Below are 19,078 nucleotides of genomic sequence, written 5' to 3' on the forward strand. Positions count from 1 at the left end.
CTGGAAGAGAGCTGTTGTGCGTTATGGACATGGGCATTTTTGTCTGACAGTTCAGAGTTTGAGGTTTCAGAGTCTGAGGGATCCAGATATAATCACAGATTTTTACAGGAAAAAAAAAACACACAAGAAACCATAAAAAAAACCCTTTAGATTCCCTTTTTAAAATATGTATTTTAACTGCAGGCAGTTAATTCACCTTTTTGGTTCCTGGCAATCTTGATATGAAAGTGGAAACAAAACAGAAAACAGAACTGAAGGAAAGACACAAGACAGAATGTAGAGGTAAGGAAAATAGTAGTTCATCCCTGCTCCTGACACCCCTTACTCCTCATTACAGTTCACTGGAAGTCCAGAGCAGTCTGCATCCTACTCTTGGGACAAATTGTCAGGGCATGTTTTCAGATAAGCTGTTACACAGGATGAGGGAGGAGAGGGCAGGAGGGAGCTGCAGGAGCAGAGTGCTGTAATTACAGTGGGCAGGGCTCACACCAGAAGAGCAGCTCTGCTGCTTCCTCCAGGGCCCAACCAACCTTGCCGTGCCAAAGAGCTACAGAGAAAATATGTGCATGTATGATGAACACCAAACTACAAAGAAAAATTATTAGAAGCAGAGGCAGCCATTAAACACTTCTCTTTACTTAACCAAGTCCCCAGTCACAGCTGACTGCACAATGCCCCCTCCCTGGGAAGTGTTTCTCTGCACAGAAGAAATGCAGATTATATTATGCAGATTATAATAATGTCAGAAACAGGTAATGAGAAGGAAGCATTATTACAATAATGTTGTGGCAAAGACAGAACGAATTATATGCAGTTATGTGGAAGATCTTTAGACAGATGTCTTTGAAAAAAAGAAAAATTGGGGAAAAAAGCTACTGGCAGTAACACCAATTATTATAAATCTACTTGGATTACTCCTTGTCCCACACAGCTGTGCTGTACCATAGGTACATTAGTCTACACTTGCCCTCTCTACACACAGTCCCCAAAAACCTAAACTGGCACAAACCAAACCATCTAAAATTAAGTTGCTTCTGTCTACTTAAGATAGTATTTCCTTCATTAGACCCAATTTTGGATGCTTTCCTCTCTAAAATGCCAGAATACTGATTCTCATCTTTCCCCAGTCATCCACCAGTTTTACATAAGGATAATTGGATTCAAGATTGTGCAATTAAAGCAGTCATCAGTGGATGCTCACGTAGGATATCACTACAAAAACAGTAGCTACCAACCACAGGTCACACCCAGCTTGTATAAACTCCAGCCTATGTAGCCAAGTCCAGTCCTGAGCCTTTCATTACCGGTGCTGGTGGAAGAGGATTTAGAATGTTCTTGCACACTTTTGTAACTGTAACCTGAGCTACGCACGAGTGTGGAAAAGAAGAAAGAATCCTTATGGCAGGTAAGTTCATCCAGCCCTATGGCTCCAGACATCCCTCTTCCAATCCAGATGAGCAAAATTTGCTGAGGAAACAAGATAAATTACATCTAGCTGCTCTCTCAGGAACTTTGCTTTTTTTAGGTTGTGCATTTATTGTTTTTTCTACTAGAACTGATTTGATTTTTTTCTTTTATTATCATGAATCTTGAACCTTTTTTTTTCCCAGTAACACAGAAAAGTAGAGTAAGAAAATATTTTTTCTATCATATCAATTAACTGCTCTATTCAATGCTTTTGCAGCCAACTAATTAACTATTGGCTAGTAATTGGGGCATCAGACTGCTACATGGAAATGCCAGGCTGTAAGATCAAATAGAGTCTGGCCTCAGCCAGGTCCCTTGGTGGCCTCTGGGCTCCCAAGAGGGGCTCTGCCAGCCAAGTGCTGCTTGTCTGTCTGGGACTGCACTCAGTGTTCTCACTCTTGTGCTGACTGTAAAGATCTCGAGTTAGACACATGCACCATGGAATACTCACATACAGACTCCACAGTTTAGCCTAAATAACTGTTATAGCTTCAGCTTTCAGTCAAAGGCAAAGAGAACCCTGTCTGCACCATGGTCAGCATCTTCAGCAGTGACCACCAGGCTTTTCCTTCTGAACACGCTCCCAATGTCTGTCCATTGCAGGATGGACATCCAAACAAATTTTTGGCCAATTGTACACTGACAGAATTACAGAAAATAAGTTTTCCTCACAGGCACTGAAAGAAGAAAAAGAAATTATAAGATTGAAATTGAAACTGTGAAGATCAAAACAAGGCTTAATTTGAGATTCACGTGGACAAAAGACTGGCGTCAAGCTATACTGTGCTCTTGCCACATATAGGAAACTTTCCTTTCTGATCTCCTGCACACATTCTCTGGAAATGCCTGTGTAGCCAAGGCAAATCAAACTATTGATGTAGTAAATTGTTAGAGCAAACCAGTGCTAGCCACTGCCTTCTTTATCTTTCCAGCTTCTGCTCATTTCCTCTCTTCCTCTGATGGGCATCTTGTCCTTGCCTGTGACATTCCACTCTGACAGTCTTTAGCAGCACTGTTTAGGTCCTTTAACACTCATATCTCACTAATATCATGGGTTGCCATTAAATCCTCTATGCATGACATTTTTATTTACAAATGTGCAAAATGCTCTCAGTTTCCTGCATCCCTGCCCAGATCAACACGTGGTGCTCCGTGCCCCGCAGAGCCCGGGCATTCAGGACACACACAGATAAAGTCAGCAAGGCAAACTGACTCCTTTTCAAACCCTGGCTCCAAGGGCCCTTCAGAAACACCTTCTAAGCCACCCTTAAATTAGAGGACTTGATATTAGGAATGATGCTTTCCATGGGTCCTGTTCAATTAAACATGTTTAAGGCAGGAAAATGAAGTGATGATGCAAGCAACATGCTTTCCAGGCATTTCACACCATGTGACTCAAACATCAAACTCCTGCCAAAGGAATTTTTGTCTCCAGGTGATACATCTGAAGCAAGACCCTTAACTGAAAACATTCACACATGCTTATGGACACGGACTACAGGGAAGTCACTTGTTCAAGGCCTTTACTGCCTGGAGTATGCCTCGGAAATGCACATTTCTTCCAAAAAGCAGAAAAATTAGTATAATTACGCCTTTATCAAGCCTTCACAGAATATAACTCTGTGCTGCAGAAAACTGAAATCTCATCCTCTCTATTATTATAGTAGCACCACATAGATTGTCTCAGACACGAGCCCCTTCCTTGGTTCAGTGAAATGATGGAAATGTTGCTTACAGCAACATTATTCTGCACAGGGTTAGCAAACTCTACCCAGAGCAGGAGGTTTTCTTTGCCTGACACTCCTCTGGAATATCACACTGGGAAAGGGCACTTTCAAAACACCTGTTTTCATAGGGAAATCTGCATTTTTCTTCTTTGCTCTTGTTTGTTGTTGTGGGAATTTTTTAATTTATCAAGGAAAGAGAAGGCTTGAAGCTTTTGTAATCTGAGCTTCAGTGCCCCATTTTCAACATTGGGCAACATATCATGATACAATAGATCAACCCATAGCACTGCCTCGAGATATGCCACTCCTCTGCTTGTAATCTTTTTCCAGCAGAGTCTGAAATAACACCCAGCTTCAAGCTACAAGACTGTAAATTAATTTAGATACAAGATACATGAGAAGATAACAAGCAAGTTCCACACTGAAGATACCAACCTCCTAGCCATCATTGTCAGGCAGTGTTTCCAGAACCAGCCTTGCATTTCCTGATGAGAGTTTTAATACTTCTTTCTGTAAATCTGTAAAACATTATGGGAACTAGATATCACCACAGAAAAAGGGCAGGAACATGAGGAATAGAACAGTCTCTTCAGACTTTAACAAAGTCTTATCTAAACACAGAAATTTTGTTGGTTTTGGGTTTTTTTCATCAAAGATTAATTCTTTGAATTTTGAATTTTTGAATGTTTTTTTCTCTTTCTGACAGAATCCTACAGAAAAGTGTTCATCTTTTAGCTGTTTGTCTAACTTCCTCGCCTTTCTTCCATTTTTAATAACAATGGAATTTTCTTTGTTTCTGTAGTACATAATGCCAGCTATACAGAAATAAAATTAGCACATTAGACACAATGAAAAGTTGTTCAAGTCTGAAGGAAATGTTTTTAATTAACATGTCTTGTGTCTTTCTAGCCCTAAAAATAGGAAAAGTCAACTGGCAATCCAAACTAAATAAAGCTGCACACCACACCTCTGATTACAGCAGCACAGAGCTCATCTTGAGGAGAGGGCAGCCCTTCAACATCTCTCTGAACTTCAAAACAGCAGCACAATCTTGGGACAACATCACCTTTATTGCAAGCACAGGTAATCTCCCCATATCCAGGTTATTCCAGCTCCAAAATTGTTGTGCCATACAGGTACACGGCCCATTTTTGAAACATTAAGGTTTGCCCTGTTCCACTCAGCATTCCTTGCCCTTTTAGGCTCAGGAGCTTCCATTTTAAAGTTTGACCTACACCTTAAGGCAAGAGACAGTTAATAATTAAAAGGAAGGCAGGAGCCATCCTCATTTCCAAACCAAGGCTGTATCTCTGCTCCTAAGGACATGCAACACTGCATGTTATCTTCATAACATAATTCACCTCTACCTCCCACAAACCACCACCCCCAGTTCATCATTCCCTCTGGCAGGACCATCTCCAGCAGAATGCCAGCAGACCAAGGCCATATTTAGCCTTTCTGAGGAGGGTGCCAGTGGCTGGAGTGCAACCCAAGAGCCCAGTGAGCCTCGCTGCCTGACCTTCACCATCCTCAGCCCGGCCGACGCCGTCATCGGACGCTACAAACTCCAGCTCCAGGTCCTTGCTGGGAGCAAGGTCTCCTCCAAAGACCTGGGCCAGTTTGTGCTACTCTTCAATCCCTGGTGTCCAGGTATGCTCTGAACCTCCAAATGACTTATTGTCTCAGCCAGGAAACCTGGGTGAAGCCTGTACCTGACAGTCACAGCTACGGAAAGTTGGGTTTTTGCTTAACATCAAGGATCAAGTTTGTGTCCCTTCTTCAGTGCTGCAAGGCATCAAAGACCCAGACTCTTGCTTGTAGGATAGGAAATCAAAGGCAGTAAATATTCCAAATATTCGTTCTAGAACATTTTTCCTCTGATTTTTCCTCTGATTCTTGCATTCATCTGTAAAACAAGTAACATGTAGCAGTAAGATACATACTGTGCTTACTGAAGGGACAGAAACACAGTCAGTTCCCCTGAAAGGAATTTCATGTTCATTTTACTCACTCTCTAAATGGTTACAGAGGTGTAGCAAAGAGTCCTAAGCCTGAATGCATGGCCAGTCTCATCTGATCCCTAGAACTGCCCTGTGTGAGATTTTCAGTTAGAGCAAAACAATTTCCTTCCAGCCATCATGTCTTGTTCTGCTTGTAGATGATGATGTCTACATGGCTGATGAAAAGGAGCGGCAGGAGTATGTCCTGAATGACAGTGGAATCATATTTCAGGGAGTGGAGAAAGATATTCAAGAAGAAGCTTGGAACTATGGACAGGTAAACAGCATCACATCTTCCAGAACTTTCAAAATAAGAGTAGTGGGTAAATAGGCTCTTGAGGAGAAAAAAAATATAATTTTCTCATAGTATAAGAGTTCAATATTACCCACTTCAGACTTTCTTGCAAATATGTAGCTCATTTACATTACACTACAGACAGCAGCATCAGGATCATTTCCCCTGTGTGGCATGTGCTCATACATAAATAAAAGAAACAAAGCATAATTTTAGGCAAAAGCTTTCTTTTGCCTGCTACACAAATTGGTAAAACTGTATTTGGGGTTTTTTGTCCCTTGTAGAGTGCAAAGAAAACCACTGGGTACTGCAAAGCCAGTGCATGTAAATATGTAATCTGTTTAGTAATGGGGAGAAGACCCTAAAAGGATATCCCAAATGTGTTGGAATGTTTGAAAATCAGTTTGGCCCTCCAAGTGTAACCATTGCAACCACAGTCAGAACTACAGCCCATGTCCAGCCACACAGCCATCCTGCAGCTGCCCAGGCCAGCCAGGAGCATCCCTGGCCACTTCATGCCCTCCACCTGCACCAGCATTTGCAGACAGCATTTCTATTGATCCTCCTGATGCCATGGCTGCTTTTACACTGATCAATGAAACAAGGCCAGAGCTCCTTTCTGTCTCAGAGGTCAGGGGCCATCCTTGCCTGGCCACATCCATCCAGCCAAGCACTGGGGCATTCTCTGGGTCCAAGCAGTGTCTTGGTGACCCTAATCCACAATAACTATTTTTGTGGGATTCTTTCAGATCAGATCACCTGATATGAGGTGGAGGCAGCCCATGAGATTAAAGCTTTCATAAGACAGGTGTCTGAAGGGGCAGGGCAGGATGTGGGAGGGTGTGACCCCTGCTGAGCCCAACCCACAGTGGTCTTGTCTGTGCCACCAGGACACGTAATGTCCTCATGAATGCCAGTGGCCCACACTGTGCTCAGACATCTTTAAAATACTATGGAGAGTTGTTAACTTAATGGTTGTGTTTTCTTCTTGGCCCAGTTTTCTTTAACAGTACAAAAACTCCTCTATTCCCAACATCTTCCTCCCATGCTCTGGGAAGGAAACTAGGTGGGGAATTTATCCTTGGGTTTGCTTATGAAATCAGCCTCAATGTATTGCTTGTTTTGATTGCAGTTTGAAGAGGACATCCTTGATATCTCTCTGGCTGTTCTGGACCGGAGCCTGAACCACCGTGAGGACCCAGCTGAGGATGTGTCCAAGAGGAACAGCCCTGTCTATGTCAGCAGGGTTATCAGTGCCATGGTAACGTGATCCAGCACTTACAGCTGGAAATGCACCCACCAACAAAACCCCAACACCATTCAGCATGAATTCCTCAATATTTTATAGGTGTAGCCAAGCAAAAAAATAGCTACAAAATAGGTAAAATGGAGATTTATTCTTCTTCCCAAAAGTTTGCTCACGACTGAAAGAATGTTTCCAAGAACTTTTGAGGAACATCAAACCTCACATGTATTTTCCTGACAGATTTTCAGTCCATTAGATCTTTTCATTAATTTGGAAAGCATTTGTCTATTATGAAATCACTTGCTAAGTTTTTCAAACACCAGGAAAATATTTTGGAAAACCAGTGCTGGTTTGGCTGCATTTAATGTCTGAATTTAGCATTCTTTAAGTAAGGGATATTTGTTCAGTGAGGTTTTTACCATTTCCTGTAACAAATAGTTACAACTCCTCAGCACATCCTCACAAACACATAAATGCACAACTAGGCAGCTGAAAAGTTTTCTATTTTATAAATAATGCCTGCCTCACCACATCTCTTAGCAAATTCCTCCTTTATAACTGATATTTTTCAGCCTTTTGTACAGCACTCACTTTAGGCACTCTCAGCTTCAACATAAATAACTCTACTCAAAATTACAAATTTACTTATAGTTATTTGTTGTATATTGTATTTATTATAGTACAAAATTACTATAACTACAAATAATTAAGGAAAAAATATTAAAAATAACTTGCTGCATCCTGTTCCACTACACTTGATACTTAAACAAGGCTCTACAATGGATGTGTACAAATATATGCAACCGCACCTAACAAGTTTGGGCAAGCTGTAAGTACTCTTTGCACATTTGCAACAAATGAACATTCAGAGAAAAGATGGATTTCTCAAGGCTTCCATAAATCACTTGAGAATGTGAAGCAGCATGAATGCACAGTCTAGCAGAGTAATGGCATACAAGGAGGTGAGATCAATGGATGGAACAGAGAAAATGTAAGCAGGTGTCAGTCAGTACATTTGGAACCACTTGTATTGAAAACAAGGCAGTTTTGAATCAGCCGATTCTACAATCTGGTCTGGGTTTGATCCAGTGGTGGCCTTTGAGCAGACAAAATTTTATCTAAAATTCAAATACTCTGTCCCACCACCCAGTCAACGAGAACAGCGCTACCCACACAGAATCACTTCTAACTATTTCCCTCTCTCTTTTCCTGTAAATACTTTAATTCTCTCACGAGAAGGACTCTTTCAGGTTAACAGCAACGATGAGAAGGGCGTGCTGGAAGGGAAGTGGAGCGGGAAGTTCCGCTCAGGAACAAACCCCCTGCGCTGGAGCGGCAGCGTGAGCATCCTGCGCAGGTGGCACCGGGCCCGCTACAGACCCGTGCGCTACGGCCAGTGCTGGGTCTTTGCAGGAGTCACCTGCACAGGTACGCTGGGACAGATGGAAGTGACGCCCACAGGCTGCTCACTACTACGGGATTTTACCAATATTACTGAGCAGGACTGCCTTGGCTTGTCTGGTCCAGCTGCTGAACCAAACAGTGGCACCTGTGGTCTTTTCTCCCTAAAGAAACTATTTGGCTACCTGGGGTCGCAGCTGAGCACGTGGGGACAATTCCAGGCATGCCCGAGCTCCAGTGCTTATGGCTTGTTGGTAGAAGAGGGTCACTCCTCAGGCCTCCCTGAGCTGGAGAAACCTTTTAAGGCGATGGTGAAGGAAGGAGTGGGTCCTGGTGGAGAGTTTTTAATCCAGAGTTTTTATTTCGGGCCGCGTGGCCTCTGAATCCTGCAACAACTCCAACAGACCTCCTGACTTTGTGCTGTGCTTGCCCTTTTACCTGGGGAGAGCAGCAGGGAAGGGAGCACAGGGACCACCAACCAGGTATGGGGGGAGGGGGTCTCAGGTGAGAGGGACACCTGGGTGGGCCAATGGCCCCCCAAGGGGTGGAGAGCATCCTTTGAACCTGCCAACCACTCCACGGTCCTCTGGAATTTCTGGGTTGGTCGACAGTGCCCAGCAGGGGTCAAGGGTGGGGGAAAGGAGAGGTGAGTGACACCTGGGGAAGGACCTGGGTAACTGAGGCAAGCCATGATATCACACCACAACACACTACGAGTTCTGCAGGCTGAACTTTCTGTGGCAATTCTGTTCCAGCTCTGACAGGGAGAGTGAGGAACCTCTGCTCTCCGTGCGTGAAGGGTTAATCCTTCAGTTTACAGGTTGTAATAATGCATGCCAGCTTTGTGAGTAAACAAAAACCAAACGGGTTTTCCAGGCTGGACTGGTGAAAAGAGCAAGGTTTCCTGTTTCAAAGCTCGGATCCAAAGAAAACCAGTACTCTTATAAGTTCATCTTCTCACACTGCCAGTTTTCTACTGCTGTATCTTACCTGCTGGTGACACAAGAGCAAGTCACAATTCTGAGGACCTGAAAAGAGAGCTGCAAGTCAGGAAAATAATTTCATCCTATCAGTGTCCAGTCAGAGGTGCTCTGAGACACACAAACCTCTTTGGGGAAAATACAAATGAAAAATGAGAGGTATGTCTCCATAAGAGGAAAAAGAAACAAGGAACAAACAGAGGGAAAATGGGGGAGAGAAGAGGATGAAGGATCAAAGATTAAAATGAATGGGTGAACCAAACTCTTATTAAAAAGGACATGACAGCTAACAATGTCATGTCAGTGGAAGTGTCTTTTAAGCAATTTTGCACAATGACTGTGGCTGGCATCTTAGCTGGAGGAAAATTTCTGAGGGCTTGTTTCAACACTGAAAACATACACTAAACTGTGTGACCAAGAAAAAAACTTTCTATATGTCTGCAAAATAGGTTTACAGAGGTTTTATGGTACTCTGTATTGCAGTGCTGAGATGCTTGGGAATACCTACTCGTGTTATTACAAACTTCAACTCTGCCCATGACAAGGACCTAAATCTGAGTATTGATAAGTACATTGATGTGTCTGGAAACAACCTGCACTTGAGTGAAGACAGTGTGTGGTAAATATACATATTTCTTTAATATTTCTTCCATTATATTCCCCACTAATTAAAATCTCTAGAATTGTTCTCCTGAAAAACCACCCTGACCTCATGTTCCCAGTGATATAAAATTCCACACCAGACCTTTGGCTTTTTGTTCAGGAATGTCCAATACTGAATTATTGACTCTGAAATGAAGTATTTTCCTTTTAATATTTCTTTTTCATAACATCCCAACATTTCTCAGAGGTATAACAAAAAAAACTTGGCAAAAAGGGGAAGAAGTACTCATGTAAGGAGTACAGCAGCTGCTCTCTCCACAGAGTTTTCATTCACTCAATTAGGACTATTTCTTGCATTATACAAATCTGATATTCTGCATTCTACCTCCCTTGCAGGAATTTCCATGTCTGGAATGAAAGCTGGTTTGTTAGAAGAGACCTCGGCTCTTTTTATGATGGATGGCAGGTTCTGGATGCAACACCCCAGGAAAAAAGCAAAGGTAACACTGTTGTAAATATAAAAACTTGTAGATAGTGTTACTCCTAAAGATTACCAGGAGTAAAAAATTGAAATTTGAAATTACCAGAAATTTCAGGGCAAATCTCTTCTATATATTCCCTGTACATGTAGCATTAATTTGGGTGCACAAGATAAGCAATACCCACATCAGTCTCCAGTAAGGAGCTTTTCTGTCAGCCTCTGGATTGCTGACCAGCATAAAAATTCTTTCTTTTTAAATTTCAATTCTCTGCCTCCACAAAAGCCAGCACATCTTAAGTTCACTTATCTCACCCTGCCTTGTCTTAGCTTCCCCACATCACACAATCCCATTCCTCGCTACCAGGTTAAACAAATTCAGTTTTCTGGCTCTTCTCAACGCACAGCCAGCATTGTTGATTGCCATCTCTTAAGTCTGACTGCACTTCTGACTCCTCTCCTTTCACCTGACAGCTTTGCAGCCTTTGGTGGGTGAGGACATTTCTCATGGCACACATCACCAGAAGCTTTAGCTCTCCCCACCAACCTCCTCTGCAGCCCCACCTTTTGATACAAAGTGCACGTGGAATCTCTGGGCATGCTGTAACCACATTACACAGACACGAAAACAGTGTACTTGACCCAAATGTGTCTTTGGAGTGGCTGCCTCTCCCTCTTGCTGTCAGCATGAGGATTTATGTTGTTTTACTTCTCCCAAATGTGTTTTGGAGTGGCTGCCTCTCCCTCTTGCTGTCAGCATGAGGATTTATGTTGTTCAACTTCTCCCTCTCTCATACAGGCGTCTATCAGTGCGGTCCTGCCTCCACCAGAGCCATTAAGGAAGGGGATGTGAACCTGGATTACGACAGCCCCTTTGTGTTTGCAGCAGTGAATGCTGACTGTGTTACTTGGATTCGCTATAGCAAGAAAAGAAAAGAGAGAATTTATTCTGATACCAGGAAGATTGGAAAATTTATCAGCACCAAAGCAGTGGGCACCAACTCCCGTGTGGATGTCACTGCTAATTACAAATATCCAGAAGGTAAATTCTTTTTTACAATAATTTTGCCACTGATGATCAGATGTGAAAAGAATTAAGGCCTTTGTTGGACTGAGTACTGACTAATTTTCTTTACTTCTAGAGCCAAGCAATTGTGAATTTTCAAAATCTTAGGGCTCCTTACCTGCTGGAGGAGATGACAACTGCCCCATCTTATGCAGAGCTGAACTCTCCCAGAATTACCTTTGTACTGCCCACAGCTCCTAAGGGGTGCCCCTGAACAGCCACCTGGAGCTGATGGGCAGGTTTTACTTTCCAGTCTTCATGGCCGTGTACATTCATTTGCTTTTGTGCCAAAATTCACATTAGGGTTAGACCTCACTTTCTCCTCTTGAGGGTCTTTGCCCTTGTCAGCTTCCCTAAATGTCTGAGATCACCGTGGCTCCACTGCACTACACCCTGAACACGCACGAGATCTCTGACCATGGTACCTTTCAATGCAGGATCCTTGAAAGAAAGGCAGGTGTACAAGAAAGCACTGAAGCTGCTTGGAGTGAAAAGACCTGAGAAAAGAAGCAAAATTCCAAGACCCAGAAGATTTTCAAGGACACAGCCTGCACAAGCCCCCAGCATCTCAGGGAAGCTGCTCCTTGATGCATCTCCTGTGGTTGGCCAGGACATCCTCCTTACCCTGACACTCAAAAACTTGATCTCAGATTTTAAGACCATAAAGGTTAAACTGAAGGCTTTAGCCATCCTCTACACCAGAAAACCCAAGGCAGAGATTTTGCAGTTGCATAGGTCTGTTAAACTTGGAGCTGAAGAAGGTAATTTTGATTTTATTACAGCTTTTATTACTGGACAAGATATAGTTTTGGGTTGTGGTCAGATCACATGAAAATAAAGAATGGCTCATAAAATGTATGACTTGCAAACAGTTGGAGGTCAAGGCTATTCAGGGGAAAAGACACATATTTTCCCTGTCTTAAGCATTTGTTTTCAGGTGCTGATGAAAAGGAGACTGAGCAGATTGACCTTTTGTCTGACCCAGCACAGCCACTGTTGGTGCTACAATATGACCTTTTTGGCTGAGAGAACAACTAAGAGACAAAGGCTGGAGATCAGTGAGATTCTGGCTCCCCCTAAGCAAAGCAAAAAGACAGATTAAAGGGGGGAAAACAAGCCTACAGCTTTCACAGTAGCACAACAGAAACCACCAACTGCAGGAAGAGCTGTGCCAATTGGTCTCTGCCCTGCTTTTAGAGGGACAGTGCTGAAAAATGAGAGGCAGCACAGATGAACACAACTACCCTCTCAAGTTAATACATAACACGTTAGAACTCGTTCCAGAGTTCTAGCAGAATTCTTTTTCTCACTACACTGAGTTCCACTGCCTTCCTCACTGGCACAGAATTCTGATTGTGCAAGGCAGAGGCTGAATGGTTGCACCTGCAAGGGCATTTCAACCAACCAACCTTCTGACCTCTGCCCTCTTTGCAAGGAAGGAGCAATAAACCCCACTTCAGATAAATGAAAAAAACACCAGCAGGTATTGCTACATCCATCCATCCATCTTCGGATCTGTCCAGGTACCAAGCTGTACCTGATCATTTAGGGCTTTATGTAAATGTAAATAGAAGTTACCCATGAGCATCATTCCTGTCTGTTGGTGTCAACACTCACAAATGTGCAGCCCCAGGGTGGCAAGAGTACTACTCCTTAAAACACAGGTATCTTACAGATAGCTGACACTCAGACAAAAGAGGAGAGGGAAATTTTGTTTCTGTTTCCATTACAGTGAAAGAGATTTCTTTTAAGATCTCCTACTCCCAGTACAAAAACTCTCTGATGGATGACAGGAAGATCCTGGTGACTGCTGTGTGCCAGATCAAACGGGGAGCCTCACTTCTAGTTGAGAAGGATATTGTGCTCCAGGATCCTTTTCTCTCCATCAAGGTAAAAGCTAGTCCCCTCTGTGACCCTTGAGAGATGTGCTGAGAAGCAGCAGCTGGAATTCCTACTCCATCTATTTCTTACGGGAAGTGAAATCATGCCTAAGGGTGATTGGATCTTGTTGCTGTAGTAATAGGCCATATTATACAAATTAAATTAAATACAATGAAAAAAGGACAAATTTTCCATGGCATAGCTGTGCTGGGATATTCTTGCCAGTGCTTGTTAATGTGGCACTGATAAAGTTCTCAGTGTTACAACAGGTACAAGGTAAGTTTACCTAAAGATGGACAGGCAGAACACAGACAGACAAAGAAATCTCATCCATATTTAGACCTCCCCTTCTGTTAGAAAAGTCTGATCAATATCTTCCAGATTATTTAGGAAGACTGATTTTTACCAAAGACATCTTCACTGACCAGCTGATAACACCTGGGACAGTGAGTCTCTCTATCACCAATATTCAAAGAAAGTTCTTTAGCTGTATCATGATAACTGTCACTTTTCATCTTCTGCAACACTTCCCAAATGATTAATTAGAACTGGAGGCTTTCTCTTTTTTCCTCTTTTAACTGACTTTTGACAAATGTTGTACAATGAATAAAGAGCAGTTCTTAGCCTACAGGAAAGATCCTGCACTATGTTTGCCCAGGGACAGTCCTGGCTTTGCATGGCCCATCACTTCCACATAAACCAGCTGAACTGGTTTTGGACAGCAGATTTAAAAGCTGCATAGCTCATGGGATCAAATGCTATCTGCTCATCTTACTGTAAATAACACAGAGGGAATATGGTAATGAGCAGAGGCCTTCAGGGCCTCCAGACCAGATTAGTTGTCCCAAACCACTCTGTCAGTAGCATACAAGAAAGGTCACACACAGAAGTAAAAAGTGTAGTTTTTTGCAGGTCTGGCAATTTCTGAATACCAAGTTCTAGTGAGACTTTGTAAAAAGTCTCTGTGCTGTGCCATACAAATAACAGAGCCAGTTTATGTAGGGCAGGTACCTGGATTAAATTACTTCAATTCAGTGATTAAGTGTCAGGAAGCATTAATGTTTCTGTTGATTGAAACTTCCCTATAAACATGGAGACAGTAACAGAGAAATGCAATTGGGCTGATGGCACTCAGTGATGTTACCTAATACTACATTATTTACAAATATATACCAGATATACCAATTCCACATTATCTCAGTCAAAATAAGGTAATGAATATGTCTATTTGCTAATTTGCATTCTTTTCCCTGAGACACCACAATTCACCTCTCACACCTCCCATGTTCTCCAATCCCAAACCTTTCATTTAGCCTAGTTAAAGCTAATTTAAGGTGCCTGCAGTAGTTAACCATGTATGCCAATACTTGTATTCTCATTCTGTTCTCACTCTGATGAGTATCATGTTATACATGAAACCATGCACTGACCTAGTTAAAAAAGGGACATTCTACAGCAGTTTGCTGATCCTTAGCCTCACTGGATGGCTCATTCAAGGCTGAACTCTGTTGCCCAAAACTATGCACATGAACTAATTCCTGGCTCCTTCCTGCCCAGGTGATGCTAGGGGTAAGTGGTTTGCAACGGGATGAAAGGAGAAAAGCATTAGGAAGACACGAGGCTGATGCTGTGGCTGAGCAGGATGTTCTCTCTCTGTAGGTCCTTGGTGAAGCTGTGGTACACAAGCCTGTCAATGTGGAGGTGACATTTACCAACCCCCTGTCTGATGAGGTGACAGACTGTGTCCTGAGAGCTGAAGGCAGTGGCCTGCTCAAAGAGCAGCTCCGAATCCGGTACGGAAACACTTCACGCTTGTTCACCTTGCTGGGAAATCTGGAGGACCAGTGGGGTGTTTAAAATGATTCTGTCAACCTCGTGGCTTTCATCTGCACCAGCCTTGAACAAAATGCCACCATGTCAGTACTCTCCATACAGCAGATGGAGTTTTTGAACTGCTTTTGTCAAGATTTGAATTACGGAATGCTCAGGGAGTGGAGAGGTGGCATACAGTCTTAAATTTGGGTAGTCAGAAGAACACATAGCAAGAATTTTTCAGCTGTTTTAACTTACAAATGCGTTCTCTCTTTTAGTGTGGAAAGAATGGCCCCCATGGAGACTTCAACAGTGGAATTTGAAATCATTCCCTACAGGAGTGGCACCAGGCAGCTTCAGGTGGACCTGGTTTGCACCCACTTTTCAGACATTAAGGGATTTGTGATGCTTCATGTGGCTCCTGCTCAGTGATATAACCTGTACAAGAGTTCAGTTTTGCCTGTTTATGAGGCTGGTGCAGTGTTCATGCATTCTTATGACTGGAAGCACAGAAATGCAGATTACTCAGCCAAAATAAAGTGATGTAATTTGAACAGAAACTAATAAAAAGGTACCAGACACTATACTGTAAAGACAGTGTCACCTTTCTCATTCTCTAGCCTGTTTTATGGGCCTTCACACATACAATTACAAGTGGGAATCATTATATAATTAAACTTGGAGGAGAGGATCAAGTGTGATGGTTTGCAGCATTAGAGCCTGTAGCAATAATAGCAGCTGGATTTCCAAGGAACATCATTTAAAATCACTGGTTTTATAAGCTTCATGGAATGCAATTTAATTATCACAGAATAATAAAATGGTTTGAGTTGGAAGGAGTCTTAGAGCTCATCTTGTTTCAGTTGCCTGCCATGGGCAAGGACACCTTCCACTGTCCCAGGCTGCTCAGAGCCCCATCCAGCCTGGCCTTGGACACTTCCAGGGATGGGGCAGCCACAGCTGCTCTGGGCATCCTGTGCCAGGGCCTCTCAGGGAAGAATTTCTTCCTAATATCCAATCTAAATCTACCCTCCTGCAGCTTAAGGCCAGTTCCTTGTGTCCAATCTCCCTACACCCTTGTGAAAAGTCTCTCTCCAGCCTCCTTGTAAGCCCCTTTTAGGCACTGGAAGGATCTATAAGGTGTCCCTGAAACCTTCACTTCTCCAGGCTTATATCCACTAAATATGTTTTATTCGGTACTAGCCAAAGTACTATCCAAGTAGCTGACATAATTAAATTCTAGAATTAAATTTATCATTTAATCTTATTGCTAGGAGGAAAATACAGCAATAAGATATGGCAGTGCTACAACAGAAGCCTCTTCTTATGACTGGAAAAATGAGAAAATAGAAAAGTAGCAAAAGAAGGACATCAGAAAGATGTACAAAAATTCACAATTAACAGTCACTCATCCTCATCCCACAAAGCTGCTTAAAGCAGATCATCATTCATGAGGGAGGCATTGTGCCACCCTATCTAAATCCCTAATGTGTCCATTCACTCCTTGCAAAGTTAACAAGCCAATATAGCAAAGATCTGAATGCTCCTAAGAGACAATTTGACTTTTTCCTCCTGACAGTGCTGTCCAGCAATGCAGGACCAGCTTCCCCCAGAATGTCCCAGCACACAAACTGACCCTGTGGCACAGATTAAACTGAGGACTCATTTAAATATTTCTTTGATTTAAAGCCAACGAAATCTTCAAAACATGTAAAGTCCTATTTTATTACATTAATTACAATATTTTTTCCACCCACACATATACTTATAGTGGATGTGGAAGCTTGGTAAAACTAGTCAGCCCAGAGAGACTGGAATGAAGGTTGAAAAGGACACACACACACATACACAGGAATTCAGATTTCTCCAGGCAAAGGAGAGGGGAATAGGTAGCTTTGCACCTATCAATTAAGTCTTGCAGGATCTTGGAGAGTCAGGGAATACAATCCTCCACTAGCCTCAGAAAAGGCCTTGAGGTAGTGATGGTATTTCAGAAAATCTCATTAAATCTAGCAAGAATGCAGACTGACATTACATTTAACACACAGTACAGCCAGAACATTCAAATTCCTTCAGTATTCCTTCTTAAACACAATCCAGGCAATTATTTCAGACAGTGTTTGTCACACGAGCTTGGAATGACCTCATCCTAATTAGCTGCCGGTAAAGGAAGGCTGCAGTTCAAAGGGAAGCCAGCGCTGCAGAGCCGGTGCCAAGTTCCAGGCTTTGCAACACTCGCTGGGTTTTCACAGTGTCAGCATTTTCACCTGCCCTCAGCAACCACACCCAGCTCAGTTTGAGTGTGAAAATGCAGATCTGGCCAGTGCCATGCAGGAGAAACACATTCTTCCTGCATGAGACGCGAGACAACTGTTCAATTACGCTAATGATTATTACAGAGAAAAACATGTAAGTGCCCCAGGAAGGTTTTAAATTGCTTTTGTCAAACCTACAATCTTTACACAGCCCTTGGTCAGAAGTCAGTGGGAGTCGGTGGAGTAGAATGGCTAATTGTCAGTATTTTTCTTTATAAATATGCAGTTTAAATAAGAGCATGCCCAAGAGGCTGACCCAGCCAGCCTTCATTCCAGTCTGATCACTCCAAAAAAAAAAAAAAATCCACTGAGCACTCACTGATATGACACATTCATAACCATGAATTGGTCTTGAAACACACTGAAATCAGCCTCCAGGGTACTGAATGTTTCTCCCCATCATTCTGTTCTTCTAAGTTTCTAGATTCAAATTAAAAAAAAAATCAACAAGAAATAGCCAAAGTTGCTGGTCTCAAATCACATTGTTCTGCCACCAAGGACCCACTGCTTTACTTCTTGGTCTGTCCCTCTCCTGTACTGAATGTGAAGGGCACTGCTCACTGTAAAAAACAAACCAAAGGCACAGTGTAAGCATTTCTGATTGCTCTAAAGCAACAAGAAATTACCCTCAAAATAAAAATTCCTATCTATTTCATGGGTATGCCACATCAAAGCTGGAAATGTAGACACAATAAAAGGGTGTATATAATTTTCGATCACTACATTCAGAGAGAGGTCCAGTTATTAAAAATGCTCACTCAGGAAACAGTTTAAGCTTCTATTTTTAAAGATAATAAAGTTTATATGGATTTATGTTTGGACCTGTAGAACAAGTATCCTTACACACCATAAGATAATAAAGTAATATCCAGGCTGGATGGACACTTTCAAGAATATATGGATTACTTTTCCTCGAGATTTCTGGGAGCATGTCAGGGGTGCAGTGGATAGAGAAGTGACAAAACCAACTAAGTTTAACAAAGGCAGTGCTGGATTCTGCACCTGGGATGGGGCAGCCCTGGATGTAGGGACAGCCTGGGGACAGGGGCCCATTGTCACCAGATGGAATGCCAGTACAAACACTTGAGTACTACAGGCAAAAGTCTCTTTTGAGTGTTAACCTTTCTCGTGGGCTTTTTTAGCCAATTTTAGTGTCAAAAAAGACACAAAGGGACGATAAGTAGGTCTGTTTTCCGAGTTGAAGTGCAGGAAATCCCACTTGCAGTTGCCAATTTGACCAAGAGATGGTACTGTGTGTATACACAGTCGTTTCAAGGCAGCGATGATGGGATAAATACCTCCTTGTATCTAAACCACTCTGATTTAGAGGTTCAAAACTGATACATATACCGAAAAGGTGCATTTAAGAACATTGATGATGCAAAGAAAGTCAGAAGTTTGAGCCCAATCACTTGGTTTACAATTTGCTTAGACTGAAAGAGCACAGATTAGCCATCACATCTTGTTTAAACTGTGATCCCTGGTGCGAGGCCACGAGGCTTGACTCCATTTTGATCAGAAGGCTGATTTATTATGTTATATAATATACTAAAATACTACATTACAACTATACTAAAAGAACAGAGAGAAGAAGATCAGAAGGCTACAAAGACAAGAATAGAACAGGAATGAATAACAAAAATCCTGTGACTGCTCACAGCCTTGGCACAGGTGGCTGTGACTGGTCACTGATTGAAAACAATCCACATGGACCAATGGAAGATGCACTGTGGCCTTCCACAGCAGCAGATAGTTATTGTTTACATTTCTTTCCTGAGGCCCTCAGCTCCTCAGGACAGGAAAAATC

General features: G+C 42.5%; 1 protein-coding gene and 1 long non-coding RNA gene across 2 annotated transcripts in view; one reads left to right on the forward strand and one right to left on the reverse strand.

Annotated features, from left to right (window-relative positions):
• LOC135281978 (uncharacterized) overlaps window positions 1-19,078 on the reverse strand; it is a 64,588-nt gene that overhangs the window by 38,263 nt on the left and 7,247 nt on the right. The gene's annotated exons all lie outside the window — the stretch shown is intronic.
• On the forward strand, window positions 4,085-15,519 carry LOC135282288 (protein-glutamine gamma-glutamyltransferase 6-like). The gene is made up of 12 exons (XM_064391918.1): window positions 4,085-4,277; window positions 4,605-4,844; window positions 5,353-5,471; window positions 6,622-6,750; window positions 7,986-8,163; window positions 9,600-9,735; window positions 10,116-10,219; window positions 10,997-11,239; window positions 11,701-12,024; window positions 12,996-13,153; window positions 14,804-14,937; window positions 15,235-15,519. Exons 1-12 carry the CDS (start codon window positions 4,085-4,087, stop codon window positions 15,386-15,388), a joined length of 2,112 nt encoding a protein of 703 aa, XP_064247988.1. The 3' UTR covers window positions 15,389-15,519.

The sequence above is a fragment of the Passer domesticus genome, chromosome 16 (genome assembly GCF_036417665.1).
Source record: "Passer domesticus isolate bPasDom1 chromosome 16, bPasDom1.hap1, whole genome shotgun sequence".
NCBI classification, from domain to species: domain Eukaryota; kingdom Metazoa; phylum Chordata; class Aves; order Passeriformes; family Passeridae; genus Passer; species Passer domesticus.

Bases quoted from the DNA above. Each gene is read 5' to 3' on its own strand.
- LOC135282288 (XM_064391918.1), top strand. From the start codon at position 4,085: ATGTCTTGTGTCTTTCTAGCCCTAAAAATAGGAAAAGTCAACTGGCAA. The intron at 4,278-4,604 runs GTAATCTCCCCA...TCCCTCTGGCAG, and splicing joins CACCTTTATTGCAAGCACAG to GACCATCTCCAGCAGAATGC. The intron at 12,025-12,995 runs GTAATTTTGATT...TTTCCATTACAG, and splicing joins TAAACTTGGAGCTGAAGAAG to TGAAAGAGATTTCTTTTAAG.